Below are 19,438 nucleotides of genomic sequence, written 5' to 3'. Positions count from 1 at the left end.
GAGATGGGAATACCAGACCACCTGACCTGCCTCTTGGGAAATCTGTATGCAGGTCAGGAAGCAACACTTAGAACTGGGCATGGAACAACAGACTGGTTTCAAAGAGGAAAAGGAGTAGGTCAAGGGTGTATATTGTCACCCTGCTTATTTAACTTATATGCAGAGTACATCTTGAGAAATGCTGGACTGGAAGAAACACAAGCTGGAATCAAGATTGTTGGGAGAAATATCAGTAACCTCAGATATGCAGATGATACCACCCTTATGGCAGAAAGGGAAGAGGAACTAAAAAGCCTCTTGATGAAAGTGAAAGAGGAGAGTGAAAAAGTTGGCTTAAAGCTCAACATTCAGAAAATGAAGATCATGGCATCTGGTCCCATCACTTCATGGGAAATAGATGGGGAAACAGTGGAAACAGTGTCAGACTTTATTTTGGGGGCTCCAAAATCACTGCAGATGGTGACTGCAGCCATGAAATTAAAAGACGCTTACTCCTTGGAAGAAAAGTTATGACCAACCTAGATAGCATATTCAAAAGCAGAGACATTACTTTGCTGACTAAGGTCCGTCTAGTCAACGCTATGGTTTTTCTGTGGTCCTGTATGGATGTGAGAGTTGGACTGTGAAGAAGGCTGAGCACCAAAGAATTGGTGCTTTTGTACTGCGGTGTTGGAGAAGACTCTTGAGAGTCCCTTGGACTGCAAGAAGATCCAACCAGTCCATTCTGAAGGAGGTCAGCCCTGGGATTTCTTTGGAAGGAATAATGCTAAAGCTGAAACTCCAGTACTTTGGCCACCTCATGAGAAGAGTTGACTCATTGGAAAAGACTCTGATGCTGGGAGGGATTGAGGGCAGGAGGAGAAGGGGATGACAGAGGATGAGATGGCTGGATGGCATCACGGACTTGATGGACATGAGTCTGAGTGAACTCCGGGAGTTGGTGATGGACAGGGAGGCCTGGTGTGCTGCGATTCATGATGTCACAAAGAGTCGGACACGACTGAGCGACTGAACTGAACTGATTCCAAGGGCATATATTTGAACAACAAGAAGGCAAGATGAGGAGTAGTTAATTGCGTCCAATTGAAAAGTGTTTATATGTACATCAAAACAATGAACTAGCTGCTTTTTGTTTTGCTTTTGTAAGTAATGCAAAACATTCCAAGAATCAAGCAGATTTTTACGAAATACAATAAATCGGCCCGAAAAACACTGAGGAATAGGATAGCAAATTAAATGAATCAATTATTTCAATATTTCAGGCAAACACTCTTTTTTAAACAAAAAGTCTTTGCCTTCATCATTGATAATTAAGAGTAAAATATGTTGCCATAATTTCACATAAATGTTTGAATTTCATGTCAAGCAACAAGACAACATTATTTCCTGTAGGGAGACACTGATGGTAATGGCTTATCATATATCATTAAAAAGTCATTTGGTTTTTGGAATTTTGGAGTATAATCTGGAAATTAAGAGGTAAGTTTGCTGTATGTTGAACTATTACTAGCAGCTATAGCCAGACATTTTTAACAAGTAACATTTTCATTTAACAGAAAATAATACTTCTGAATTTTGCTGATAAATAATAAACATGATATTTTATTCACTTGGATAAGAAACAAAGAAGTATCAATGTTGTACAAATTCTCATTACTAATGTGGCTCTTACATGACAAGGATTTTTTCTTAATATTTATTTGACTGTACCAGGTCTTAGTTGCAACATGCAAGATCTTAGTTGTGGCAGGCAAACTCTTAGTTGCAGCATGTGCGATCTTGTTCCCTGACCAGGGCTCGAATCTGGCCTCCCACATTGGGAGCATGGGGTCTTAGCCATTGGACAGCCAGTGAAGTTCCAGGGATTTTTATATATAGAAGAATAGATTGCTTTGCCTCAGCTGGAATGCCCATCTTGGATGAACTACTCTCCATGGTAAAGTTAATTTGGCCTATAGAGGTTTGTTTGAATTTTAGAATATCGAAGATTTTAGAGCCAATCTGGGCTTTCCCGGTGGCTCAGATGGCTCCTGCAGTGCAGGAGATCCAGGTTCAGTCCCTGGGTTGGGAAGATCCCCTGGAGAAGGGAATGGCAACCCACTCCAGTATTCTTGCCAGGAGAATTCCATGGACAGAGGAGCCTGAAGGGTTACAGTCTATGGGGTTGCCAGGAGTCAGACACAGCTGAGTGACTAACACTTTCACTTTCACTTTTTAGACAGTCTACATATACTTTCTACTATGTTTTCTGTCCTGCTGTTCTCTTAATTTTTCTTTTCGTATCTAAACCCATTCTTTGACTTGAGATATATCTAGATTTCCTTGGGTAAATCGTCCTAGCATGGCAACACCAAAATAATTTTCTTGTTTCCTTTCAACTTCTTTGGAGTCATATTGTTACTATTACTACCCAGAAAGGCTTAGAAGAAATTCCTTGGATTAAATTAATTGTTCTCCTCTTTCCCTGCCTATGATTCCTTGATGGTCAGCATGACCCTTAGACAAGCTTGTTTTCCACTCAGACTTGTTCCTGCAGTTGAAAAAAATGTGTCTGGTAAACATGCCTAGGGCTGTTGCTAGTAGAACCTTTCCAAAAACACTTATTTATTTTAAATGTGTCTAGTTGTCTGGTTTCTCATCTAAAATGTTCTATTATCTTTAGTTGTTAGACTTAAATACTTAAATTTGATAACCGATAAAACTGATAACTAGTAATTAAACTGAATGTTAGTTTTAGACTTATTTTTATTAAGTTAAAACATAGTAAATTGCCATATGTAGAGTAAACATTGTACAGTGTCAGTCATTTTATATTTTGACCTAATATTTTCCTCTTTACCATGAGGGCAACAAATTAATAAAAGCCTGGGTTCGGGAGTCAAACACACAAACCTTCAAATTATAGCCCAGTCACTTACTAGCTGTGTGACTGTGGAAAGTTATTTAATCTTTTTTTGGTTTCAGTTTCTTTATTTGAAAATTAAACATAGTAATGAGACCACAGAGAAGTAGACCCAAGGCTAAGCAGCTGGAATTCATCCCCTATGGACAGATACTCCAAAATAGCAGGAAGGGGAGAGGAGCAGAGCCTGCCCAGATAAGAGATGCTATTGTTCAGTTGCTAAGTCGTGTCTGACTCCTTGCAACCCCGTGGATTGCAGCACGCCAGACTCCTCTGTCCTCCACTGTCTTCCAGAGTGTCTTCATATTCATGTCCATTGAATCAGTGATAAGATAAAAGACACGTATTTCTCAATATTGAAGTCAAGGAGACACTTGTGCAGAAAGGCTCCAAGGAGGTTAAAAGTGAGGGGGCATCACCATAGTAAGTGATGTCAATCTACCCTTAGGCCTCTTCACTAGAATCCATCTTGGCTAAGACATGCATGTGCACTTATGGGAGGATTCTGAAGTAAACCAAATACGGGGATCAAAAGCAGGATGATTGCCCAAAGGAAAACAGGAAGATATGCCCCATAAAAGTGAGTCAATCTACCACAAAGGCACAACTCTCTCAGAGTCTGCCTGTGTATCTATCCACATGTGCCCTTTTTCTTGGTAATAAGTACTTGTTTCACTACCTTCCATCTTTACCAGGAAATTCATTACGACACAGCTGACAGGCCAGGGCCTTGCCACTGGCCACTGCCTATGGTGGTCTTATGGCTTGGATTCAGAGCTCTCACTGCTGCAGCCTGACTTCAGTCTCTGGCCTGGAACCAAAACCTGCTTCAAGTAACTGCAGGCCAAGGCCACCCAAGATCAGTAATAATAGGCACTGCATTCAGTTCTTATATATATTAAAGGAATTAATATACACAATGTTGGGACTTCCCTGTTGGTCCAGTGGTTAAGGAGCCATCTCTCCACTGTGGTGGGGAGCAGGTTTAGTTCCTGCTCGGGGATCCCTGCACATGGTGTGGTGCAGCCAAGAAAATAAATAAATAAAACAAAAAATAAACACCACGTTGTTATAGACTGAGTGCTCAAAAATATTAAAGTTATTATTCACACTGGATTTAATTAATACTTTGATTGTCTTTCCCACTCTGTTCTTTGTCCTGTTGAATTTCCTGATTGGTGCCCCTGGTATGTATAAACTGCTCTTCACATTCCTAGCCCATTGAAATTTCACATATTATCTCATTTGATACTATGAACATTTTGAGATTTAGGGGATAGGAATTATTATCCCCCTTTTCCAAACAAGGAAACAACATTTCATTATGTTTTCAAGGTGCATACAGGAACTAAAAGGCAAAGCCTTGTGAGAATTCACTAATCTTTTTTCACCAAGCTGCCTTTTGTAAAGTCACTTTCAAATGGATATTCCTGGGCAGCAAATATTCTAACACTAATGGCATTAGATTGATATGATTATTCTGAAGAAATCTTCTCATTTATTATAAACTTTTATAATAGCCAACATTTATTTTGCTATTAACATCTACCTCATGTTGCTGTTGTTGTTGCTGTTTAGTCATGTCCAACTCTTTTGTGACCCCAGGGACTGTAGCCCACCAGGCTCCTCTGTCCATAAGGTTTCCCAGGCAAGAACACTGGAGAGAGTAGCCATTCTCTTCTCCAGAGGATCTTCCCTACCCAGGGATCCAACCTGGGTCTCCTGCATCTCCTGCATTGGCAGGTGGGTTCTTTACCACGAGGGCCACCTGGGAAACCCTCCAATAAAGCCTCAAAGTAGAACGGAAATAGTAGAGACCTCTTACTGAGTCTGTCTCAGAAACCCTCCGGTTTCTCCAGAGAGAACATCCTGAGGCAATACGACCTTTGGTGAAGTAAAACTTGGGAGGGAAACAAGGCTACCAGTAATGATTGCTGGTGCTATGAGAAAGGAGAAGCAAAGACCACTTTTCATCTTAACAGTCCAGAGTGAGATGGCGGTCAGGATGTGGGGAGAAGAAAGAGGAAGCTCTGGGGAACTCCCACCATCCCACAAAAAAAGAATTGCCCTGCATCCCCTCAGAATGATGGCAGAAACCTGTGAAATGTGTCAATGTACCGTAGAGGGGGGTCTATGCTAATTTGTTTAAAATTAGTAGGCTTGGTATGTGTCGTTCAAATGCTTTGCTTTTTGTCCTTTTAAAATTGTAGGCAGAAAATGATGTTTTTAGCCTTTCTTTTAAAAGTAAAACAGAGTTGAATTCTGAAAAATAGTTGCATTAATTTTCGATTTTTGATTCAATCTGTGGTGTCCAGCAAAAGTATCATCACTCTATCTTGGAGGCAATTAAGAATCAGAGTAGATGTGTTTAGAATTAAAATATATATGTTTAAACTCAGATCCCTCTTCCTTACTGACTCTGTGACCTTGAGAAAGTTAATTAATCTCTCTAAGCCTCAGTGTTTTTTAATCTGTAAAGTGAGAAAATTTTAGAAATAGTAAAAAACCTCAGAGAATCTTCATAAGTATTCAATACAAAAAGGTGCTTAGTGCAATACCTGGCATATCACAAGAATTCAACAAATTATAGAGACAGTATTTCATATAAATATACATACATTTCATATATGAGTACATTTGTATTTCAATGTATGCATATTCTGTTAAGTATATAATGTATGTTTGTGTTAGACACTCAGCTGTGCTCAACTCTTTGCAACCCCATGGACTGTAGCCCACCAGTCTGTCCACGGAATTTTCTGGGCAAGAATACTTGAGTGGATAGCCATTCCCTTCTTCAGGAGATCTTTCTGACCCAAGAATCGAATCTGGGTCTCCTGCATTGCAGGCAGATTCTTTACCATCCAAGTCACCAGGGAAGCCATACTTATGTATATGTATTTATTTATAAATTTTATTTTTTAGGTTTCTGAGTTTGGGGTTCTTATATATCAGAAAAGGTGAAATACTTGGCTAGGAGGGCTGGATGCAATGGTTTCTTTGGGGGCTTTTGCCCGTCACTGCCAATTCAACATTAAACTTTCATGGCATTCAAATTAAATGACTACTGCCTGCACAATTTAGGATCTTTCTCCGCATCATCACTAGGCTTCAAATAAAGCAGACTGAGTGTTTGCTTGAGTATAAATCTAATATAATCCTCAGAAAAGGCCAGGTGTGTTTCCTGTTTGAAATGGTGGTTATATGTTTCCAGGTGCTATGCAGAGCATTGCTTGGCATGTGTAAATTGCCTTCTACTGAGGTTATCTTACTTAGCTGTGACCTTTCTCCCTAATCCCTGACCACCTGATGTATTTTTTTTAAGTGTCTCTTGTTTTTAACCACTGAAAATAAAATGAAAATGCCTAAAACTCTAGTATCCCTTTTGTTAGTACTCTGACAACAATACCCAGATTTGCCTTCAAATTTTCAGTTTTATATTTCCCTCAAACTTGTTGATAACAGTTGTTTAGTTATTATATGCCTGATACAGAATTCACCAAAATTTGTGAATTTGAAAACTGGAGAAAAAGCGGAAGCAGTTGTAAACCGAACATACAGTGCTTACATTTTCTTATTATTTAAATAAGCAAATAAACATGGAAATAATGAGTGCTTCTCTGTTGTTTTGCTAGTGAAGTGAATAATTTCAACAGTAACCTTTTGAAAATCTGTTTGTAAAATGTGTTTTCCATGAAATGAATAAGAAGTTCATGTCTCAACTTCTCAGGAAGTTCCTTACATGAACAGCTGACTTGGAGGTTTGACATTTTTCCTGAACTTTTGAATTATTAATCTTGGTGACATGATATGCAAATGAGACTGCACTAACTATGGTCAGCAGCACAGCACTGGATCAGAAGCTGTATCAAGTTGCTGGCAGAAAATTTCTGTCGAGGGATCAGGCCTCCTGACAAAATGGTAAGCTCTAATGCAATTCATGTTTTCCAGGTATATAAAGTAACTTTAGACCTCCCGTTAGTCAGGGGTTTCTTTTAAAAGTGGTCTGTAAGCAATTAAGATTTTAAGCAATGTTTAAATGAGCTGTCTGAACCATCATTTGTAAGTATAGGAAGAACAGGAAAAGAAGCCAAAAGAAAGTCATAGCTGTTTCCTCTACATTTTTTTTTTGCCAAATTATATGTCTTGTTTTAATTGCCAAATATAAATCTAATTTATTAAAAGGGGTTTATTTATTTTATTTGCTAATTCTTGGTAACATATTTCAACAAAAAGAATAATTGGACTTATTTAGATAGATATAAATACTTATAGAAAATAACTAAAGTTTCTAGATCAGATGAAACAATCTATAATGTATAATAATTACATGCTCAGAAAATAATGTATTAGAAGAAATTTTAAGCCATTCTAAAAATGAGATTTAGCATTTGTTTGTAAAAATTATATTCTTTAAGAATATTTATAGTTCACCAAGGAAAAGGAGAAAATTGTAGAAACTATTGCTATTATAACTTCCAGAACTTTCAATAGTTGGTGAAGTATTTTTAAAGAGTTTCATAAACACACAATTTGAAACCATTCTATCAGCCTTTAATCCTTTGATTTCTGGTATAATTTCTGGAATATACAAAAATATATAAAAGATGAAGTCATTCATATTGAATGATTATATCTTTTTGGTGTAAATATTTTCATTCAAATTATTTATCAGTGAAAAAGCAATTTGTTTATAAATACTTATATTGCTATATAGTTTTGAAGTAGTTAAGAATTAAAATTTTATAAATGTTCTTTATCTCACTGTGATGATTATAAGAAAAACACTTTAAAAGCTAATAGACTATCAGTTTTAAATTTGTGTCAAAAATGTACATTTTAAAAAACTGAATACAATTAAAGTAATACTTTGTTCCCAAATTAAAAATGAGAACTAGTGATCTACTTATGTAATTTGAATATTATTTATAGTTTAATACCTCTAACAAATCTAGATGTATTTTTATAAATATAATTAAAGGTTTCACTTTAATTGACAACATCTAATAAAAAAACCAGTTAAAAATAATTCATCCAAATCAGCTATAACATATTTATCATAATTTCTATTTCCAAAATTTAAGAATTCAACCACTAAAAGCAAAGAGTATATTCATTTTTCATGAGGGAAATTCATCTTCAACAAGACTTTTGCTTAAAGGACTAGGTTACTTCAATTTGTAGAACTGTGATTACCACACTAAAGACACACTCATACTAATTGAAATCTAAAAATAGTGGGTCCAGGTGAGGTTATAGTGGTCTGAAAATGTTAGACAACCTTACCCTTACTTCCATGGCAGCCAAACATTTATGCTACACATAAGCTGCTGACATAAGTCAGTACATTTAAGCACTGACTAGGCAGAAAGAATTATAATTAGAAAAAGAGGAAATTCAAAACCAAAACAAGTAAGCTTCTTGTCATAATGAAACTTCCTACTGGTTTAATATTCATTTGGGTGCATGCACCAGCATTTTGAGTATTCCCCAAATTACAAAGTAGCCTAGAAATGATCTTGAAAAACTCTAATATTTACAACATGGGCAAAGAAAGATTAGACTGTAAAAGGATCTACAAAGAGAGAAAAAAGGACAACAAGGAGATCATCATGTCACAGAAGACAAGGAAGAGAGAACTTCCAGAATCATGGAATTGGAAGTCACTGGGAATAAAGTAAAAAATAATGTTGAAAAATTACCAGTGAGCTGAAAAATAAAGCCTGTATTTTGTAAATATCATTGAACTTCTCCTGTATTTCTAGAAATGTTTAATATCACACATGCTGATTTGGAAGTAAAAATAGTCCAAATAAACCAAAGCAGAAAGGACACAATAAAAATTATCTGGAATCTCATCAATAGGAATATTTTAGTATCTGTCCTGAACTTTCTGAGGTTTATTAACTTCATGTGTAAATTTCAATTTTTTTAGCTAATTAAAATTTTTAAAATTGATCCTAGAAGATATATATTAAATTTTACCTTCTACAACTATATGTCTAAATCATAGATAGCACTACTACAATTGCTAATTTTTAATATTAGTCATACTATATATGGGGCTTCCCTGGTGGCTCAGATGGGAAAGACTGTGCCTGCAGTGTGGGAAACCTGGGTTTGGTCCCTAGGTCAGAAAGATCCCCTGGAGAAGGGAATGGCAACCCACTCGAGTATTCTGGCCTGGAGAATTCCATGAACAGAAGGCCCTGGAAGGCATGGGGTGGCAAAAGAGTCAGACACAACTTGGTGACTAATGTTTTCACTTTCATACTATATATAGCATCAGCTTTTATGCGGAAATAGAACAAGGAGCTTAATTTGGTGGACTTATCACTTATTCCTGGAGAAGGAAATGGCAACCCACTCCAGTACTCTTGCCTTGAAAATGCCATGGACGGAGGAGCTTGGTGCAGGCTACTATCCATGGGGTCGCAAAAAGTCAGGCACGACTGAGCAACTTCACTTTCACTTTCACTTTTCACTTATTAGACCTCAGAGGAAATATTTCTATAAATGCTTTGTAAAAAGTCAAGTGTTTATGTTCCTCTTTCCACTAAGCAAGTATTTATAGACCAGTACTAGCCATGAAATTAAAAGATGCTTACTCCTTGGAAGAAAAGTTATGAGCAACCTAGATAGCATAGTCAAAAGCAGAGACATTACTTTGCCCACTAAGGTCTGTCTAGTCAAGGCTATGGTTTTCCCAGTAGCCATATATGGATGTGAGAGTTGGACTGTGAAGAAAGCTAAGCATGGAAGAATTGATGCTTTTGAACTGTAGTGTTGGAGAAGACTCTTGAGAGTCCGTTGGACTGCAAGGAGATCCAACCAGTCCATTCTGAAGGAGATCAACCCTGGGATTTCTTTGGAAAGAATGATGCTAAAGCTGAAACTCCGGTACTTTGGCCACCTGATGCGAAGAGTTGACTCATTGGAAAAGACTCTGGTGCTGGCAGGGATCGGGGGCAGGAGGAGAAGGGGACGACAGAGGATGAGATGGCTGGATGGCATCACTGACTCGATGGACATGAGTCTGAGTGAACTCCGGGATTTGGTGATGGACAGGGAGGCCTGGCATGCTATGATTCATGGGATCACAAAGAGTCAGACACAACTGAGTGACTGAACTAAATTGAGCTGAACCAGGTATAGAAGATAAACTGTATGTAAGATAAAGTTGTGAAAAATGCTAAGAAAAAACCTAGCATACAATGGGCAGGGGGCTAATTAGACTGGGGAGTCAGAACCTATCTTGGAGAACTGCACTTAAACTGAAGTCTGAAAGAAGTGGAGATATAAGACAGAGGATGTGATGGAGTAAAGATCATATAAAATGTCAGTGAAAAATTCAACAAACTGAACATTAGGAAAATTCTCTGTGCATGCAAACAACAGGAAGAAAGATGAGAAAGGAGGAGAATAATGCTAGATGAGGTTGAAGTGGAGTCCAGGAGCCAGACCATGTAGGCACTGAAGTCTCACTAAAAATTATGGACTTATTCCTTAGACTGTGAAAATTATTCAAGCCTTTTGGTTGCAGAGAGAAATATGATCAGAATTTTGATTGCAGGTTTTAAATATCGTTTAGCTATCATGTTGAAAGTAGACTGAAAAGGGGCCAGGGAAGATGTGAGAATACAATAGGAGAATATCAAATAGTCCAAGATGCTGGTGCCCTGAATTAGAATGGTGATGAAAGAGATGAAGCAATAGTGATAGATGAGAGAAATCCCACTCCAGTACTCTTGCCTGGAAAACCCCAAGGGCAGAGAAGCCTGGTAGGCTGCAGCCCATGGGGTCGCTAAGAGTCGGACACAACTGAGCGAATTCACTTTCACTTTTCACTTTCATGCATTGGAGAAGGAAATGGCAACCCACTCCAGTGTTCTTGCCTGGAGAATCCCAGGGACGGGGGAGCCTGGTGGACTGCCATCTATGGGGTCACACAGAGTCGGACATGACTGAAGCAACTTAGCAGCAGCAGCAGCAGAGAAATATCCAGACATTGAAGTCAACAACACATGGTTGTTTATTCATTATTGGAGGTGAGCTACAGATGACTTCAAGACATTGCTCAGATGTCTAAGGGGAACATTTCAGTAAATGGTGTGGCCATTTACTGAGTTAGGTGGAGGTACAGCAAGATTGAGAAGGAAGTTGGAGAACTTATATAGGATTTCTAGAGACAGGCACCTCTGAGAGATCAATCTATGGTAATAACTATAAACTACTGGCACTTATAAGACAGGGCTGGGCTGAGGTGTACATTGATAGGTGGTTATATGGATGGTCATTAAAGATAGAAAGTGGATTGAATCATCCAGGCATCTAGATTGTTGTTATTCAGATGCTAACTACTTTTTGTGACCCCATGGACTGCAGCACACCAGGCTTTCGCGTCTTCACTATCTCCCAGAGTTTGCTCAAACTCATGTCTATGGTATTGACAATGCCATTGACACTATGGACATGAAAAGAAGGGCTATGATAAAGAAAGGAGTTTAGATAAAGAAGGGATTCAGTATTGATCCTTGAGGAAGTCAACATTTAATGCTTAGGCCTTGAAGGCTTAGACCACAAGAGAGTCTTCAAAACAAAACCAGGGAGGGAAAGAAAGGAAAATTAGGAGATTTTCATGTCACAGAAGGCAAAAGAAGAGAGTATTTCTATGAAAAATGGAAAAACATAGTTGTACGAAGAGATGTCAGATAAGATGACTGAAAAAAATGAGCATTAGATGGAGTAATACGGAGGCCATTTTGGTAGAGTGATGGATCAGAAGCCAAACTAAAGTAGGTTGAAAAAGGAATAGGGTGTCAGGAAGTCAAAATAACTAGTGAAGACAGCTCCAATGTTGATCAATGTATGACAAGGAGAGAAATATGTGAAACCAGGGAGAGTTGTTTAATCTTATATATGCCTTGCTTTTATGACAAGATGAGCATATATCAGAGCCATTGGAAAGGATGAAGTTGAGATGGAGTGGCTGAAAAGATGATGAATAACATGTGGGAATCTGAAGAACTCAGGGATGAGTTCAATCTGAAGTAAGCCAAGAGAAATAGATATTTTCTGTTGTCACAGGAAGGAAGGAGGAGAGGATAGTAAGAGAGGCAGGAACCAGAGAGTGGACGCCCAATGACCAGGTTCTTCTCAGGGATTCACAGGCGAAACCATCTGCTAATGATGAGTAGGAAAGAGGTTTGAAAAAATTGGAAAGGTATGACAACGAGAAATGTAGTAAATTGCTGGTAACGTGAGATAACAGTGAACTCACATAACTTCAAATACAGAGTGAAGCCAGTCTGCTTGGTTCTTCAATTAGCCTGCTCAATTTTACAGTGAAGGATCTACTGTGTGCAGTGCCATGGGCTGCAGGGCAAATTCTGGCCCTGACATTTGGCGACCTGTGATTAGTAATTTAGTTCTTCAACCCAGATTTTTCTCATGTCTAGTGGGATGGAAGTGGAATTGAGTTAAATGGATTTTTCTGAAAATTAGAGATAATATTTATGATGTGCTTGGCATATATCAATAAATATGTTCTCTTGTTGCAAAATTAAAAGACTGGAGTTGTATTTTATAAACATAATACAATAAGCATAATCCTTTGCCAATATGGAAACAAAAATTGCAAGACTGAAGTTGTAAGAATCGCTATTTCCTCTTCTAGTCTATGGTTCAGTTATACATAGCTCAGAGAATTTGTTGAACTACTGCGATTTGCTAGGACCACAGTCAATCCTGAAGACAAAGTTAATTTGACTTCTCACTTATTTCACTGCAGTTTCTCTTGGTCTCTTTGCTGTTTGTCAAGTCCTCTATGCATGTTTCCATCTCTGGACGTTTGCATATGCTTTTCCTTATGTCTGACAATCTTTATCATTACATGACATGAACTTATTTCTTTCTTGATTTTTCCCAAGAGAGGAAAAGTTATTTGAGATGGAGAATGTTATTTTACTCACAACTGTCATCTGTATCTAGCATATAGTTCAAAGGATCTCAGTAAGTATAGGTAAAAATAATATATTAATGATATATAGGCATATAATTATGTATTATACATACGCACTTCTTACTAATGTAACCAACTCTCTGCAGTTCAAATTTTAAGTGTTATTTGATGATGATGATGCTGTTGATCATGATGCTAATAATGAAGGCAATGATATTTTGTAGTTTTTTCAGTCTTACTTTAGTGATTCATCCTTATGTTTTCTCTCCTTTCTTTAGGAATGGAACGCAACTTGTGAACACTGGCAGGCCGTGCAGACTGCCCTGGAAAGCTGCTACCTTCCCATTTTTTATGGCATTGAGTTTGTTGTGGGAATCTTTGGGAATACTGCTGTTGTTTTTGGCTACCTCTTCTGCCTGAAGAACTGGAACAGCAGTAACATCTACCTCTTCAACCTCTCTATCTGTGACTTGGCTTTTTTGTGTACCCTTCCCATGCTGATGAGACAGTACGCCCAGAGCAAATGGACATACGGATATGTGTTGTGTATAAGCAACCGATATGTACTTCATGCCAACCTCTATACCAGTATTCTTTTCCTCACTTTCATCAGCATCGATAGATATCTGCTCATGAACTATCCTTTCCGGGAGCACCTCCTGCAAAAGAAAGCATTCGCTATTTTAATATCTTTGGCCATTTGGGGTTTAGTAACCTTAGAGCTCCTGCCCATACTTCTTTTTATACATTCTGATGACAACAGCAACAACTGTACTGATTATGCAAGTTCTGGGGACCCCAATCACAGCCTCATTTATAGCCTGTGTCTAACCTTTCTGGGCTTTCTCATTCCCCTTTTTGTGATGTGCTTCTTTTATTTGAAGATTGCTATCTTTCTAAAGCAGAGGAACAGGCAGCTCACTACAGCTTTGCCCCTTGGGAAGCCTCTCCACTTAGTCATCATGGCAGTTGTGATCTTCTCTGTGCTTTTTACTCCCTACCATGTCATGCGAAATGTCCGGATTGCTTCACGCCTGGAGACCTGGAAGAAGTCCCCATGTACTGAAGCCATCATCAACTCCTTGTATATCCTGACAAGGCCATTAGCCTTTCTGAACAGTGTCATCAACCCTGTCTTCTATTTCCTTTTGGGAGATCACTTCAGGGAGATGTTGATGAATAAACTGAGGCACCACTTCAAGGCCCTTACATCCTTCAGAAGATGAGCTCATGGACTAACATTTTCATTCGAGAATAGTGAGATGTCTGTGTAGCAGATTGTTTTACAGAAGCAGCTGTATGTCGGTTAGAGTTTAACTCAGACATAACTCAGAGAGGCCCACAGACTTGACCCTGGTTTAAAGGCATGCTGGACTGGACCCAGGGTGTGTGAAAAAGGAAGGAAAAGAAGAATGATTGGTTTCTTGACCTAAGCATTGAAAGGAGTTGGACTAGCACTGTTTAATGTTTGAGCACATAAGTCCAAAATTCTACATGATATAAGACCCTCTCAATCAGTGTAAAAGGAACAGAAGATAAAGTTGCAAGTTGTTTGTGTTTAATCACTAGTCAGATTGTAAAAAAAAAAAATTGTATTGGCAATATTCTGTAAATTATTCGAGTGTGTGTGTATATGTGTGTGTGTGTTAGTTGCTCAGTCGTGTCTAACTCTTTGTGACTCTGTGGACTAGAGCCCTCCAGGCTTCTCTGTCCGTGGAGTTCTCTAGGCAAAAACGCTGTAGTAGCTTGCCATTCCCTTCTCCAGGGGATCTTCCTGACCTAGGGACTGAACCCAGGTCTCCCACATTGCAGGCAGATTCTTTACTGCTGAGCTACTGGGGAAGCCCTACAATGTTTTTCATACAAGGTTACTCATACAATTCCATAATCTTTTGTGAAGACCAAATAAGAGAAGATTAGTCTTGTGCTGTTAAATATTGTTGCTAGAAGTTGTGCTCTTGAGCAAATTTAGAGATAAGTGTAGCAACAGAGCAGAAAAAATGTAACTTGTTCAAATATGCCCATATTTCTTTATATTGATTAAGAATTGGGGTCCAGTTGTAATTATAAGTTCTCTTTTGTTGTTATATGGTTTTTAGTGCAAATAATAATATTAAATAGAACCTAAAGAGATGATTTCATAGAGGCATATGTGAGCTCAGCTCTCAGGGGACTTAGGTATAAGTGGCTTTATAAAAATAATAGAGTCAGATACCAAGGATAACTGTAAAAATTCCAAAGTCATAGAACACAAAGCACCTACCAGGAAACTCAAAGGAAGACAAAACAAAACAAAGTCAGTGCGCTGTTTTTATAATCAGTGTACCATCTGGTATTTTATGATCACAATGTGATTTTCAGTGCATGGAAATATATTAAGTTCTTTAGCCTTCCTGCTCTTGATTAAATAGTAAACTTTTGAAATATATTAATATCATAAAACCAGAAAATAAGAGGAAGTGAAATGGTAATGTCAAAACTTATTGAGTTAATTATTTTCCGTTTGGGGAGAGAAAAATCAGTTTTTCTACACCCGCCTCCTTGCCCCAAATACACACACACACATTTTTTTAAGCAATGGGATAATTTACAAGGACAATTTTATCTTGAGAGAGTGACTCATATCTGCAATAAGACTTATTTTCATAGAGTATTACCTAAGACTGTTGGAGAAAATGTTTTAAACAAAATACACTATATGAATTTGCAAAATGTACAGAACATTTATGTACCTATCAATATAGATTATTCCAAGAGGGTTACGTAAACACTATCCCATGCCACAAATCAAATTTGGAGAGGGGGAATGAGTGCTGCATTAGCTATTTAGAGTTTAAAAGTATCATATAATAATTTACATATCACATGCAGTAAAATGTGTGCATGGCCATATACCTATGGCTCTTTTCCTTAAGGTCATTAGCTGTAATGCAAAGGATAAAAATAAGCATTATAGGAGCAAAGACATAAAATTCCATGTCTCCCCTGTTTTGAGGTTTCCTGGTAACATTATATCCTGACATTCCAAAACCCCAAAATGTTCCCATTGAAATATTGTGAAAAAACATTACTTACAAAGGATTTGTTTTCCTACCTAACCTTAGGCTTAAAAATTTTTTTTTCATTTGTCAATAATTTTAAAGTGTCAATGTCATTTTATAACTGCCTGATAAAAGCTGATCTTCTGAATTTTTTTCATTAGAAAAGGCCACAAGAAAGGGTCTTAGGAAAGATTCACTTATCTGCAAACATATAATTTAACTGTAATTTGCATCTGATGCATTGATTTTCATCTGTAAACATGAAATTAAATTTGTGCCACACCTATCCCAAGAATTGGTAGGGGTAAGCTTTTCTAATAGTATAGTGAAATATTTTGTGAAACTATGAACTCTTACACATATTTTATAAGCAAAATGTTAATTTTATAACATATTTCTTATTTTTTGTTCAAATTTTTCATGTGACAATGTAATCCTTAACTGATTAAAGTGATCTGCATGGAAGTTACAAGAACTATTCTATTTGCATTTTGTACCAGGTGATTACAATTGCAAGCAATAAGTAATGAATGGAATCATAAGCAATAAGGAATGAATGGAATCTGAAACAATAAATAATGGATGTCATTTCTGCATTTGTGTTTTACAAGGGAAAAAATGTTGGGCTTTATAACTTATCTTTTATTGGCTTTTTAGTATCTTCCAGAATTCTGACTAAAGTATTTGGTCCAGCATTTTGCAGTCTGGACCCACCTATTCCCTGTGCATTCTCTCTCACCACTGTTGTCACAAATTATATCTTTCAACCAAGATAGCTACTTCATTTCATTATATTTAGAACTTTCTCTACTGCGGATGCCTGGATGCTCACCTTGTTTTATTAAGCCCACATATTAAAAAAATCTAAGCCTCTTTTAAGGTCTATATCATCTGTCTCTCCATTTTAAAGCCTTACTTTTAGGACTTCTCCCCAAATCTGAAAATAAATCTGCCTACCTCTGGGGCTTCAGACTACTTTTGACTATTGTTTTCATAAAATGCATTTTAAAGTCAATTCTTAGGTCTGTTAATGGAAAAACTGTATCTAATTCTTAAAATATTTTATTGTCTTCGCAGCACCAAACAAGGTACATTTTAAATGATTCTTCATTATGAATGAATGTCTTATAGGACAAATTTGAATTCAATACTCCTTCTGAGTGTGTATGTCAAGCTATTTTCTGTCTTCACTGCTTTTATAATGAATGTTACTTTATAGGAAGGAAAGAATGTCTATACACAAATACATGTGCCAGTTGCCATTGCCTTGACCTTTATATTTTCCTCTATATTTTTAAACATTGTTTTAATGGATGCTTAATATTTGTGCCTGCTTCCAAATCTGGGTTATTTTGAAGTTGGTCTCCACTTATAGCTTTTTCTCTTTAAGTTCTTTAAGCATGCGTGACAATGTCTTACTTATTCCCATCTAATAAATTTAGACTGCTATCTCAGCATTATGAATATGTTATGGAGACTCTGGATTCTGTTATGTTCCTAAAAAGTGCTGATATTTTATTTCATGGCTGAAATTCAAATTCAAATCTCTGAAATCTCAGTTCATTTATTTTAGCCAGCTTAGAAGCTCAGTTGTTTAGAATCTACCCAGCACACCCAAATTTCAGAGGTCAGCTAGAGACTTGAACAGAGTTTATGTACAACATATGTAAGCTCTCTCTTGCGTAGGATCTTTACCCACTTACTTTCCAGCTGCTGAGTTCATCCTGAACTCATCTTTTCTTTCCCATGCCAAATAGACAAACAGGTTTCTTTCTGGATTTCAACAAACCAGCATTGCCTGACAAGGACTTGCATCCAGACTATAAGCTCTTTAAAAGGAAAGATCTTCACACATTTCACCTAGGAATATCATGCTGTTTTGAAGCTTAAGTGATATAAGGTCCATTGGTGATAGGTGGTTCTCAGATGGTCTAAGTGGAAGTACCAAGTACCAAGTGGAAGTATCAAGAGAAAAGTAGACAGTCAGATCTCTGGTCTTCAGCAATCCAAGCAGGATGCCATGAAAAAGAAGAGAAGGAAACATGAGCATATTTATGAGCACAAATGAGACACATTCCAGTGGCTTTACAAAAATATATACCTGGACAGGATTTTATACATGCTGAGTAGAGGAAGCACAATCAAGTAAAAGCATGATTATTTGTGCTCCCATATTGGTGAACCTGGAGAAAGTCTTGGCATACATACTTAAATTTGCTATATAGAGACATAAATATACACATATTTAATACATGTAACAGGAAAGTAAAGCTCACAACATCACTTATGCAAACACTCAGTTCCTAAGTGATGTTTTCTCATTAAGCTTTGTCTATACCAGGAGACTGATAAGACTTAAACTGAGATGTGTCTTGAATACACTTAAAAAAATCGTATTATGTATTATCTATGCAAGCAGAAGTATGTGGCAGTTTTCCACTTGTATAAAAAAATATACTTATTCAACAAATATTTCCAGTGTTTGCCAGAAATTTTGCCATTAGATAAACTATGAACAGCAGATATTTCTTGTCTTCAATTAGCTCATGGTCTCATAGGGAAAGCAGACTGTAAACAGACAGGCATAAGTTCCAGACAAAACAGACATGTGCCTAAATTGCTAAAAGTACAGGCATTAATTCTGTCATAGTAGATTGGGATATGATTTGGAGAAGATGCTAATCCTGCTGAGGGCTGCCATGTGGGGAGAGGAAGTGCATCAGAAGAGGGAGCTGAAGCATAAAGACATATGCCTGGAAGGTAGACGTGTGTGTAGGCAAACCCCATGAAGATCCATTTCTGTCTAAATGTGCATTTTTAGATGAGATGGGCAGTAGTGTCTTTCTGGTAGTAGAGAAACCATTTGTTGTTGTTCAGTCAGTCACGACTGACTCCTTGTGACCCCATGGACTGTAGCTCACCAGGCTCCTCTGTCCATGGGATTTCCCACGGAAGAACTCTGGAGTGGGTAGCCATTTTCTTCTTTGGGGAATCTTCCCCAGGGACTGAACCCCCGTCTCCTGCTTTGCATATGGATTCTTTGCCACTAAGCCATCAGGAAAGCCCCAAGAGAAACCATACACGTATGCAAAACTATTCAGCTTGCAGTTGTTTACACAGAACCATCCAAGAGTTGTCCAAATAGGACTTTCCCCAAAGAGTTATTTCATGGAGGCTTAGACAAAATAAAATTTAATGAACAGTTAAATCATTAATTTGACATACTCTGTCTTGCTTTCTTTCTTTCACTGCTCTGCAATCTCTGTCACTTTTATCCCAGCCTCTTCTTTCTTAAATATTGGTCTTTTCAGCTTTCTCTTCTTCCCCCAGAAAATTTCATTGGTTTCTGTCATATCTGTGAGCTTAAATTGACTCCAACACCACCCCTACAGGGAAACATGATTTTGTCTTTAAATCTTATTTCAATATTTTATATGTCAACAAAGATGATGCTGTGAAAGTGCTGCACTCAATATGTCAGCAAATGTGGGAAACTCAGCAGTGGCCACAGGACTGGAAAAGGTCAGTTTTCAT

At 37.5% G+C, this 19,438-nt stretch overlaps 1 protein-coding gene across 1 annotated transcript; it reads left to right on the top strand.

The window, feature by feature from the left end:
* The first annotated feature begins 6,760 nt into the window (after positions 1–6,760).
* SUCNR1 (succinate receptor 1) lies at positions 6,761–16,492 on the top strand. Its single transcript, XM_012101301.3, has 2 exons — positions 6,761–6,823; positions 13,142–16,492. The coding sequence occupies exons 1-2, from the start codon at positions 6,821–6,823 to the stop codon at positions 14,087–14,089; spliced, it is 951 nt and encodes a 316-aa protein (XP_011956691.1). The 5' UTR covers positions 6,761–6,820; the 3' UTR covers positions 14,090–16,492.
* The last annotated feature ends 2,946 nt before the right edge of the window (positions 16,493–19,438 follow it).

This window comes from Ovis aries, chromosome 1, assembly GCF_016772045.2.
Source record: "Ovis aries strain OAR_USU_Benz2616 breed Rambouillet chromosome 1, ARS-UI_Ramb_v3.0, whole genome shotgun sequence".
In the NCBI taxonomy this organism is placed as follows: domain Eukaryota; kingdom Metazoa; phylum Chordata; class Mammalia; order Artiodactyla; family Bovidae; genus Ovis; species Ovis aries.
Note: the sequence above shows the minus strand (reverse complement) of the source record. Positions and strands in the feature narration are given on the sequence as shown.